The 12,968-nt window shown below is 34.4% G+C and overlaps 1 protein-coding gene across 2 annotated transcripts in view; it reads left to right on the top strand.

Annotated features, from left to right (window-relative positions):
• Window positions 1-295: 295 nt before the first annotated feature.
• Window positions 296-12,968, top strand: part of LOC108745555 (high-affinity choline transporter 1-like) — an 18,877-nt gene continuing 6,204 nt past the window's right edge. Inside the window, exons 1-8 of one of the 2 annotated variants that reach the window (XM_018481757.1) lie at window positions 296-497; window positions 7,873-8,102; window positions 10,213-10,320; window positions 10,672-10,900; window positions 11,223-11,451; window positions 12,028-12,265; window positions 12,360-12,466; window positions 12,536-12,639. In XM_018481757.1, the coding sequence (XP_018337259.1) occupies window positions 7,925-8,102; window positions 10,213-10,320; window positions 10,672-10,900; window positions 11,223-11,451; window positions 12,028-12,265; window positions 12,360-12,466; window positions 12,536-12,639 (1,193 nt within the window). In that variant the 5' untranslated portion in view covers window positions 296-497; window positions 7,873-7,924. The remainder of the gene's footprint in view (window positions 498-7,872; window positions 8,103-10,212; window positions 10,321-10,671; window positions 10,901-11,222; window positions 11,452-12,027; window positions 12,266-12,359; window positions 12,467-12,535; window positions 12,640-12,968) is intronic. The other variant, XM_018481756.1, reaches the window with a different exon arrangement.

Genomic DNA, 12,968 nt, shown 5'->3' with positions numbered 1-12,968 from the left:
TTTGATACTCGATGTTAAATTAATTTTTCCATCAAATCTGTCAAAAATGTCAATTCAAGTAATTTGGTCCATGTATCCTACATGCTAAAGTCGATCGGTAAAATTTCTTGGATTTCCATCATGAGAGAGATCACCCATCTTCCGGTTGCACCACCCTATACATTTGTATCTTGCGCGCGCGCGCGACCGGCGCTCCGTCCTTGTCCGTGACGCGCGCGCTACCCCCAGCAAGGTGGTGGCGGTCCAGCGTGTTAGCCGTACGGGATGCTGAATTCGTAGAAGAGATTCAGTCGTATTGCCTGGGCTCTCTCTGTCGCACGGCTAACGCCCGGACGGAGTGTGCGAGGTTGCATCCGCGTGCTGCAAGAGGAGCTCCGATTTCCTCCCTCGGCGAGAGCTCTTCGTCGCGGCGAAAAGGAAATCGAGACGCACACGGTGGGATGGATACGTCCGCGTGAAAGGGATGCGCTACGTGATTTTGCAGGGGTAGCCCGGTGGTAAGTAGTATTACTCCGAATTTTCACTCCCCTCTCTTTCTGTCTTTCTCTCTCTTTTTCTCTTTCTCTCGTTTACCCAACTCTACCCTGCTACGCCTGAACTTCAATCAGGCACGTACACCTGTATAATTCCTGAAAATCCGATTTTAGATGCTACACATATCGGACAATTCAGATTGTGAATCGTAATCTGTTCAGATTTTGTCTTTTTCTCTCCAAGGCTATGTTCAGATTTCCACCTAAGTGTCTCCTAGGTATCATTCGATCTTTAACATTCGGTGAACAGCATGAATAAAATGATATCTGGGTGACACTTGATGGAAATCGGAACATTAGCCAAAGTGAAAAGAAAAAGAAGAAAGTTAAGCCATGCAAAAAGTTTAATTTTTTTTTTTTGAGATATGGAAAAAGAATAGATCTTATATATCTTTTCCTATGAAAGATATAGATAATAGTAATAACGTTTCAAATAAAAATGTTAATTAAAGTAATATTGTAAGCAAACTAAACACATGCTTTATGTCTTTTCCAATAAATTTTGAGCAATATTAATAACTCCTTTTTATCGTAATTCTAAATTACTTAAAATTGGGCGTAAACGGTTTCAGATAGTTATACAAAGTAAAACCAATTTATTCGCTTTCTCCTTACATTGCATTAAAAATAAAACTTAATGAATTCTTTAATCTGACACTTTGTCCATTATATTGTCCATTATATTCTTACTCTCTGAATTCTTTGAACGGAATCTCACTCTAGAGAGTGAAAATTGAGTCAGTCTTGGAAAAGGGTAGCTCAGTTTTCAATCTTTGAGAGTAAGATTTCACTCTTCAGAATAACAGACATTTGCTCAAAAATTAGAGGAATGTTGCCTGAAACTATCGCTACTGTTAAATCTCTCCTGCAGGGATATAACACACATCATTATGAAGAAAATTCGACGCTATCACTCACGTTATTGCATATTGCATTATTCAGAGAGATCGTTTGAAAGAGGTACAAGATTACAATTAGGTATCTTCCTCTTTTACGCTTATCTCGGAAAATAGAATCGAAGAATAAAGCGCGGATCGATTTGCGGCTACTTGGCGTTTGCGATGGTAAGACGTTGACTAGCACGGAAAGTTGGCAACGAACAGCCCGGTTTTCGTATTCAAAGATAAACCGTGTGCGCTGATTTCATTCGCGTCGAGAGCGAGCCAAGTGCACTTCGGCTTAGATGAATCATTGTTTCTCTCTGGTTCTCGCTGGTTTTTACGAAGCTTCACGGAATATTGCTAGCAATTTAGGAGCGATCAATCTCTCGAACCTGGTACAATGTGCTTGTTTCTAACTTAGCTTCTTTTTTACTTTTTGCCAAAACTTCGCTTTTAATTTTATAACGCACGTATTGTTAACGGCGGTGATACATTGAATTTTTGCTCAGTTCAATTATGTCATCGCATTACGCTACACGCTTTTGTATTCAATGTTTTTGCATTTGTCGAATAACAATTAACGCCGTTAGCGTTTCATGAAAATGAGCTTAAATAAATTTTGTATATCTAATTTTAAAAGCTAAAGAGATGCATTTAACATTAATTTGAAACTTGAAGCTATCAATATATATTGGAAGGTACATGATGCTATGTCAGTTGTTAACAAGTACGATAAAATTAGATTGTAAAAATTTGATCGAATTTTCAATCCCTATCTCTACTTTCATTATAAATCGAGATAACATAATTTAAGATATTTATGTCTCTTGTATTATTGGAGAGATGAAATCGCAGCTGTCATTTGAATGTAGAAATATTTTGCTCTGACGGATATATTAAAGCTGAAATAATATTTGAAGACGAAGGTAAATAATACTTAAAGACAAGCAATGGCATGATATATTATTTGTCATAGCTTACTAATCTTAATGTTTTAAGAAGCAACCATTTTGTATGTGTATAATAAATCTTTAGTAGTAAATTATTTATAAAAATTCTATTAGAAATTAACAATATATTATTAAAAAGAAAAAAACAGAGAGATTATCTATAACTAATAATTAATCTATAATTAATAAATTATTTATTTAACAAAATTAAAGTCAGCGTTAAAAAAGATTCAAAGTCGCATATATTTGTCACGTATTATCATGTTATTCGCTATTAAAAAAAAATTCAGACTTATACTAATTCCAATATATAACTAATTTCTGTAAATTTTAAAGCTAATTGAAAAATTCTTTTAATTGTGACAGAAGAATTTGAATTTAATGGCGAATAATTCTCTCAATATAGTAATATTTTCTCGCAAAGAAATTTCTTAAAAAAAGATTTCAAGAGAGATGAGCTATGAAATATTCGAAAATTGAGATTTTAAATTTAAAATGCTTTGCTAAACATTTCTCTACAATCATTTTTCCAAGCAAAAATATATGATTTTGAATTTGATCCTTTTTATGCTGATTTTAAGTGCTGTTTTAATTTTGTTGAAATGTAATCTATGTAATTCAGTAAATTATTACAAATTTTTCGATCTCCAATGTAACAACAAGATTGAATTTCTATACTTAATGTAAAACAATAATTTTTTGTTCGTTATTTTTAAACATCGTCGCAGAATCAATATATGATAGTTCACGTATTTCATTTCAGTTTCGTTTATATTTCCACCTCGTTTCCTCGACAATCTTTATATCCCTTTCGAGAGGCTCTTCCATAATATAGCAAATATAATCTCTCTCTCTCTCTATCTATCTACTTGTTCCGCTTTATAACTGGCTGTGATGCTCTCAATTGGGAATATCCTGTTGAAAAATTCTTCCACGATTGTTCAGCCTTGAAAGACGCTTTTGCATAAAATTATCATCGGTCGCCTCTCACATCTTTTTCTTCGCTTTCCCTCACCCTTTTGAAGGCTGCTTACCCTTCATCACGACCAAGCATGTATTAGCTTATTCTTCTATTTTTGCGTCAGTGAGATAATGAGATCACAGGCGTGAGCACATTATCGACAAAAGATTACTTCCTACCACGAAGAAGTAAATTTACTCGCCATCGACATCGCGTTTTTAAAGCGAGATAACTGCATTTGTTGAATGCTAAAAAAATTGAAATTCAATTTGGTGTTGATTGTTCTTATCGGAACACTTAATCCAAAGCCATTTTTGATAAGTTTTTATGCTCAACATTAAATATTTTTATAACTTAACTATTTAAATGAGTAGCGCAATCGCGCATTGCTCACTTTTCGTATACCAACGAGTTCAGCAGCATAAATATGCTGATAATACGCTTAGCTTCTATCACAATTCTTGATAATTGGAATGTTTTCTTTCAATTTAAAAAAAAAAACAAATTAAAAAGTGTAATTTTTCGATATGTGGAACAGGAAAAAGACGAATGCGCTGATTGGCATTTTCTGCATAAATTTTTATGATCCCTTCGGCAACTCAAACTGTTAATTCTGAAACTCACATCAATTTATTAAATATAACCGCAAATAAAAAAGTAACTTTTTCGCACTTTTATCTTTAAAGCTTAATTTGCAAATCACTTTTTATTTTAGATTATTTATAACACATAAGAATAACTATGTATATATATATATATATATATATATAAAACGGTATATTTTGTTAGATAAAATATTAAATTTAAATTGAGAAAAATATTCTGTTGAATTCACCTCCTTTAGTATCTTTTTTCATTAAAATTTTTTGCTCATTAAATTAATTTTCACCGTCAGATTATCATTTTGGAATGGAAATGTCGCTGCAATCAGGCATGTTTATCGATTATTGAAGTTTAAGTATATAACCGCGGTATATGTCTCTTTATAGCACGGATGTTAAATAGATCATCAATTGACGCGGTTGTATTCTAAAACTGTCCACGTGCAAGCGCGTAACGTAAAAGCGCACTTTAAAGGCGCGTTTTAAAAGAGACGTGCCGATAGTTTTCCAACTGCGAGAAACAAACGTACCTCTCATTCTCCCATATACGCGGCCATTGCAGAACTTTAATAATTTAATCTCCAAACGGTTTTTATATGCACTAGAATTGTAAAAGCATCCGACGACGTGCGCGTTCCTATTTAATTCGGTTCAAACGATTTACGGCAATACTGTCTGAATTTTGCGCAAAAATTTCGCATTGAGAGAGACGTCAGCGATATCTCACATACAAGCTGACATCGATCCCCCGACATTTCATACTTTTGTTCGTACATTTACGCTAGAGATAGCATCTGTAAATATCGTGAACGATATTATCTCTTTCTCTCGGTCTTTGCTTCTTCCTTTCCTTCTCATCACTCATTGAGCGGGCTTATTTCCGCGTGCATTTCTACGTATATATATGTGCGTGTACACGCTAATCTATCACGTGTGCGTGCACTTGATAGCTTCTATTCATCAACGGTGGCACGTTCGGCTTCTCACCCTTCTTGATCCAAAGAACACCATCTCGCGCAAGTTAATAATGCAGAACCGTTACGGAATTCGACTGAACTTTATACGTGACTCGGTGCACCGCGTTCGCCCGGGTCACGACCCTACACGACCCATCCTGTCCGATATCTAGGGCACACTTGAATTTTAAACCGCGTTATACTATTGCCATCGCGCTCGATTAGCTTTTTCACGAGAGAGCGACGGTCTGCCTCGGCGCAGACTCCCACGAAATGTGCTCAATAGTAAATGTCAACCTGTATGTCATCGGTCACGGAGTTGTCGTGCACGGCTAAAAGAGCTCTCGATATTGGAGAAAAGAGTAGCTCAGCATCATACAATGTTTCTTTCGTAGAAAGAATTCATATTAATCATTCTATAATTATCTGTCCTGAAAGAATGGACTGCTGTATTCCCAAGTAGCAAAGTGGCATTAAAGACAATATATTCAGAGTGTCCCGTAAGTTTTTGCTATAACCACTTTTGCATAAATAGAACGGACTAAACTCGAAAAGTCCTTTACCATTTTGTAATGGTTAACGAGATTTTTATTAATTACTAAAAATTGTTAAATATTGATTTTCCATAATTTGACAAAAATTGTTTACTTTCTTCTTATAAAGTTTTGAGAATTTTTTCAGAATTTTTTAAGAATTTTTTAATACTATTTTCTCTCATATTGGTAAAAATAAGAAAAAGGAATACTAAAAGGTTGATAAAAAATTTTTAGAGATCTATGAGAAGAAAACAAATGATTTCTATTTCTTGCAGTTTTTCTTTAAAGTTGACAGTATTTGAGTAAAAAATTATTCAAAACCAATATTAGAAAATTTTTAATAATTGATATTTTGTTAACTATTGCGAAAATTGCAAAATGGTACAGGACTTTTCAACTCAATTTAGTCCGCTCTATCTATTACACAAAAGCGGTTGGCAAAAACTTACGGGACACCCTGTATTGTATAGTCATGTTTAAATTAAAATAGATGTCGTTACATCGTCCCTTGAGATTGCTTTATCTCTGCTAATCTAGTGTGGAGCAACATCAAAAGACGACATAAGAGAGACGACTAGATGCTATTATGTTGTCTTTTAATGTTACTCTGCTACTTGAGAATGCAACAAACTTAATCAATTTTACATATATATATATACGTATACATATATACATATAAAACTATATCTTAAAATAACAATAAAATGCGCAACGTATTTTAAAATTAGCAACTTTTCTCAGAAGAGAATCTTTAAAATTGTAAATTGAATAACACATTTTAATTAGACTATACTTGTACAGTTAATATAAGTACACATTTCTAATTCAGAATTTTAGAAATGTAAAGTTGTTATTTTTGACGTATTGCTTTTCTATCAAAGCGGCGATATATAAAAATAATTAGAGTATATTTGCTCATCTATATACTTTCGCGTCAAATCGTTTTTTTTTTATGATTTAAAAACCCTTTTGATACAATTAAAACAATCTGCTAACGCAATATAATATCTATGAAATAAATTTAATATATTTCATAAATTAATATTTCCGATAATATCAATGATTTCTTTTTTCGGAACATATTGCCTTTCCAACGCGAATTCACGATGGATATCAATTTTTAAATATTAAAGGCCAGGAACTTCTTATATTGACTAGCTAGTGGAGACATATCTACACAGACTTATTTGCACGGCAATGTTAATCAAGGAGATGGAATAATTAACGCAGTATTGATCGCGAGAGCGCGGCTTTACATCCGATTAATCTATGCGTATCTATCTCCATGTCCTCTCTGTTGCCTGGCCGTTCACAAATGTAATGAATATATTATTAGATTTGTTAAAAATATATACAATGTTAAGGAAAATGTATAGTAATAAAATATTCAATTGTATGGATATTTCACAATACATATTACAATAGACATACATCAATGGCGATTATATTGCCACGACTCCGGAGAGTATATACGACTCACGAATATATACTATGTATATATGTAGCATACAAGTACACAGAGTATACATACATAGAATAGACACATACATATACGAAGATTTTGTCTGTTCATACGACATATGGTATATAAGCAATGAGCATAATTCTTTTAAACGCGTTAATTTCTTGCATATCGTCTATTTACATTTATTTACATCTCTTTAACCATTTAAAGGATGGAAACATTTTATATCGGTGAGTGTAATTACAATTTAATAAGTAAGCAATAATTATTATATATATAATAATCCGGCATAAAACGGTTACAATAAGTTATTAGAAATTTAATCGATAATTTCAAATGATAAGGATACAGCGATAAATATATTTTGTAGGAGATAGATGCGAGAACGCGAGAATATGAAGTCAGAGAATCGACATCCATTCCAGACATAGTAAGACGCGCTCCAAACTGTTACAGAATGAATCATTATCTTTAATACCTGATTCGAAGACTCTGATTTTTCTCTGCGTTAATCATCCAACTACCAAACATCTTATATAACAAATTCGTAATAATGTAGATCCGATTGTTAATCATTACAGTGCTGTTATGGCTTCATATATGACCAGTGATAAGAGACATCTTGAATGCTTTCTTAATGAAATTGTTCATATAAAACTGTTATAAAAGAAATAAAAGAATCTATTGTCAACCCAAGTAAAACAAAAAGTCATTGTAGCATCAAAGTAATGTTATAATAACTCCAAAATGATCACTAAAAGTTACTTTTCAATTATTTATAATTTAATCATTCACTATTTAACGTTATATTTTGACGCTATCGTGATTTATTGTTCTGCTTGGAAAACGAATTTCATTGAAGAAGACAGAGAGAAAACAGCAAAAATAAACGTTCTATTCATTGTGAATGACTGAAACAGTACAAGTACTTTGCGACTCTCCGCAGACGATGGTAGCTATTACGTTACTTTTACTATCAATCATTCAGTTACAGAGCTTACACATCCGGAAGCAGACGAGAGTACGGTGCGAAGAGGAGAATGGGAGTGTACGTGACAGGCGTAATCGGCGTGATCGTGTTTTATGTCGCGGTGCTGGCCGTTGGCATATGGGCCGCCGCGTTCAAGAGGAGGCAAGTCGCGCAGGGCCACTTCCAGGCTGACATGATGCTGGCAAATCGACGTCTCGGCCCGTTACTCGGTGTCTTCACCCTTATTGGTAATCGTCCTCGAATACCTCAACCATGTAGAAGGAAAAAAAATGAATTTTGTACGATCGTTTTACCATTACGTGTTCGTACGTAAATTTTACCTCGGCAGAACCTGCTTTGTGTCAGTAGAATTTTTCTAACTGAACTTTTTCATGGGAAGAACCTAGGAACTTAATCGAAGAGCTTAACTTTACCTGAGAGCTGAACTGGAAGTTATAATGACATTATAAAACAGTTCTAAAATGATTATTGAAAGCTACTTTTCGATCAGTCATGATTCATTTTAAAATGTCATTTTATGTCATTTATTCTGACCTGTTGTTCTGCTAGGGTTGATCCCTTAATTCGTTCAGGCAATAAATAAAAATTGAAACAAAAATTTATTACAACAAGGACACTTTCAGTCAAATTTATTTATCGCGCCATGTGTGACCCTGATTAGAATCAACTTCTATTATGCGGACTTCCTGCTTTGAAACACTTTGAAAAATCGATGAGGCCAAGGATCAATTTATGTGATATCGGAATATACGGATATTATTAGAGAAAAATTGCGCCTGCAAGCTCTCTGAAGGAGAGAGAGCACTAAATCAAGAAAAAATAAAAATGATAATTTTATTACTCGTTTTTTAATTACAAAATTTGATTGTTTATTGACTTCAAGCATCAAAATAAAATTATTTTGATGCCACTTCGATTTCTTGTTGACTTTTGTATTCCTTCGACTATTCATGAGTCCCTTCTATGATCTATTCGAAAGATTGATTGGTTTTTCCTCACCCGGGAATTTGATTGGATGGTATTATTTGTTACATTTTCTTCAGTCTCGACATTTAATACGTTGCCATCTTTTTATAGCAGTTAAAAAAAAGGTATAAAAATACGCGAATTAATTTTTCTAATTTCGAGAATTGAAAATTTATATATTTCAAAAAATTAATTCGCGACACCTCTGTCAGCCTCTGCAGGCATTGAACTCACTCGTGGAACTGATAATCTGCCATGAAATACCGCGCCCAAAACGTCTATTTTCTAGACTTGTTATATTCTCCGTCAGACTTTACAAAATTATCTTGTAAAAAGGTGCACACGCCTCGACTTTATTTTCTCTCCAATATCGACACATGTCAACCGCTTTGTACTGTATAAGGAGTGACGTCGTAAAAGGAAGTGTAGGTTGCATCTTCACGTTGGCGTCGATTGTCTTATTTGAAATTCCCTCTCGCCTTCTCGCGGATATATTTCTGACTTTGCTATTTTTAATATAGCTCCAATTTTCAAGACAAAGGAGGAGATTTTGTGTGTTTGTGAAATGGATTATACCGTTTTCTTTTAATTCATTTTATTTTTACGAACTACCTGCGTATTTTGCTTTCATTCAACTGTGTCAAATTTTCTCATTTCTCCCTGCATGTTCTGAATATCTCTTTGCGTTCTCCATTACCGTAATGACCACACCGAGATATGCATTCATAAAAAAAAAAAAAACGTGATGTCAAGTACATTCCCTTCCCTCTATTCCGTCCCTCTCTCAACGATTCGTTTATCTTTCCCATTTCCTTCCCATTTCTTTCTTCGTATAAACTGGACAACGAGATAGGAATAATTTACCATGCATTTGTTTCGTTATTTATTTTACGCGTGTAACTTGACGCAAAAAAATTCGCTGACATGACTTTATCTTGGCGTAATAAATCTCGACAGTTGTTGTAATATATGAGAATGAAGAAGTTTAATGCAACATATAGAGGAAAGAAGTGGGTTATCATTTTGTTTTAATGAAGCAACTTAATAGATATTTACTTGTAAAACTGAAATGCAGATTTTACAACAACGCAGTGAACTGTTAATAATAATAATAAGTAATAGTTATGTTATAACGTCTAACCAGACTGTAAAGAAGCGATCATCTTCAAAATTCAAAACAAACTTAAGATATTATGATATTCTACAACCCTTTAATTCTTTTATTACGGTGTCCTTTCCTCTGTTCTTAATATCGATAAAAATTTTCCTAAGAGTATTGTTTTCATTGAATACAAATACTTTTGTGATTACTTTTACGATTATTTTTATTTATTTTATATATATATTGTATATATATATATATATGTGCAGCGACATGGGTTGGAGGAGCCTTCGTTAATGGAACCGCCGAGGCCATGTTTACGAGGGGTTTAGCTTGGTGCCAAGTACCCATCGGATACAGCCTTAGCCTGATTTTCGGTACGTCGAAAATATTTAACATATTTCAAAAATGTTGCAATTAACAATTGCAAAAATAGATCTGGTTTCCAAGGAACACATAAGAATCAATAAAAAATCAAAATGATTTTATTTTGATTCTTAACATCAATAAATAGTACAAATTTTATAATAAAAAATCATCATTTGACTTTCATGACGTCAAAACGAAGTCATTTTGACTTTCCTTTGACTTGATGTGTTCCTTGAGTTCTTGAGTAACGAAATCGCAAACAAATAATTCTCTTTAATTGTTCACATCTTCTATATATATATATATTATTGATTTTCGTGTTAATTAATGTCGCATCCAACAATGAATTTATATTGTAGGCGCCATGCTCTTCGTGCGTCCGATGAGGAAGGCCGAGTACGTGACGATGCTGGATCCTTTTCAAGAACGGTACGGCGCGGGTATCGGGGGCTTGCTCTTCCTTCCGGCGCTGTGTGGTGATCTATTCTGGTGCGGCGCCGTTCTAAGAGCTCTAGGAAGCTCGCTCGCCGTCGTCGCAGGCGTTGATCCGAACATCAGTGTTTGCGCGTCCGCGCTCTTGGCGGCCATGTAAGAATAATGGAAGCAGTCACGCTTGATACGCTCGATATACGAGAGCTGTTTCTAAAGTTTTGGGAATTGTATGTACAATCCCCGAATTAAAATTGAAAATATACATTGTGGTTTTTCAATATAGTTCCCATTTAACTTGGACGCACTTTATCCCAACGGAACGATTTTTCTCTCTAGGCCTTCTTCAAGAAACTTTCGAGAAGTATCTTTTATCCATCGATTTATAGCTCGCGTGATTCTTAGAACTTTGGAAACGTATATCCTTTGTACATAACTTGCGAGACACGAGCAAGGTAAGAAATGCGAAGTGCACTTTCAGATATACAGTCTTCGGCGGATTGTATTCCGTGGCGTGCACCGACGCCCTCCAACTGCTGTGCATTCTGCTGGGTTTAGTGATAGCTGCGCCGTTCTCCATGGTACATCCTGCGGTATCATTTGAGAATCATCTGACCACGAGGGACTGGCTCGGACACGTGAAGAGTGAGGACATAGGCGAATGGGTGGACGGCATGCTGTTGCTGGTGTTCGGTGGTATACCTTGGCAGGTAAGTTGATTCTTCAGATGGATGACAATAAAGTTCAAATCACATCTGCAAGATTATTTATTTGATAAATTCGAAATAGAACGAATTGTACCTTAAAATCTTATAATGCTATTATAAAAAAGAACGTGCCGTTTTAAGAAAATTACTAAAAAATTGATCCTCTTTGTTATTTATTTTATTTATTTGTTGGTACGTAATAATTTAATGTCGCAGCAAGTTTATATCGTTAACGCGTTTTTATGTATTCTACTTTTTCTTCAAACTTTACCTCCTAGAAATTTTATACTAGTACTGGCCAATTAATTACTTATTTTAAAGTATTGTTAATAATACTTTTAATACCGAAAATATGTGATTAATTGGCTACTACTAGTATTAAATTTTTACAAGGGACTTTTAACGAATCCTAAGTATTAAGAGTCTTACAATGCCTTTGAAGATATCGTTTTAAGAAGATTATTAAAGAATTTATTTTATTTATTTTATTTATTTGTTAGGAAGTAATAATTTAGTATCGCATCACACACAAATTTAATATCATTAACACCCTGTGAACTAAACAATCTTCTTCTTCAGGGTTATTTTCAACGAATCCTAAGTATTAAGAGTACTTCTGTTGCAACGACTCTATCTATTGCTTCGATGTTCGGTTGCTTGATACTCGCAGTACCATCAGCTTTAATTGGGGTAGTTGCTCGTGCCACCGATTGGTCCTCGGTACCAGGTTATAACAGAACGTTCACCACGGAGGATGGAAACGCCGCAATGCCGATGGTTCTGCGATATCTCACGCCTCAATGGGTATCTTTTGTTGGTAGGTTTACTATATATATTCTAAAATTACTTCTCTGGTCCATAAGAGAATTGTTGTGATTTTATTTTTTACAATTATATCAATCTTGCTAAAGGTCTCGGTGCGATCTCGGCGGCAGTAATGTCCTCGGCAGACTCCAGTATACTCGCCAGTAGCTCTATGTTTACTAGGAATGTTTACAAACTCACGATACGACCAAAAGTAAGCGTAACTTACGCCGATTAATCGATGGCACCAACAAACATCATTGAAGCTTCTCCTTCGTTACAGGCGTCCGAACGTGAGCTAAATTGGGTCTTAAGAATTGCCGTAATCGCGGTTTCCATACTGTCTACTCTTGTCGCTCTTACGGTCAGCAGTGTCTACTATCTTTCGTAAGTAAACCTATTCTTCTTTATTTTTTTTACAACAGACGTTTGCTCGCTCCTATAAGTCCTGACAATTACTGCAATGGATTAAAAAAAGAATTTTCTTTAAACTGCAATAATAATTGATAGAAAACATGAGTTGTGTCTTTTTTTCAGTTAATGATTTTACTTTTTTCTTAACATCAACTTTCTATTTCTAGTCTCTCAAGTCTTTTTACATTTTTTTCACGTGTCTTCGCGAAATTAATTAGTCATTCATTGAATAGATTTAATGTAACAACGATCAATGTATAAAAATATGTCGCATTTTTGTTCGAAGGTACTTGTGCGCCGAT

The sequence above is a fragment of the Trachymyrmex septentrionalis genome, unplaced genomic scaffold (assembly GCF_001594115.1).
Source record: "Trachymyrmex septentrionalis isolate Tsep2-gDNA-1 unplaced genomic scaffold, Tsep1.0 scaffold14, whole genome shotgun sequence".
NCBI classification, from domain to species: Eukaryota; Metazoa; Arthropoda; class Insecta; order Hymenoptera; family Formicidae; genus Trachymyrmex; species Trachymyrmex septentrionalis.
This window is presented reverse-complemented; position numbering and strand designations above follow the sequence as displayed.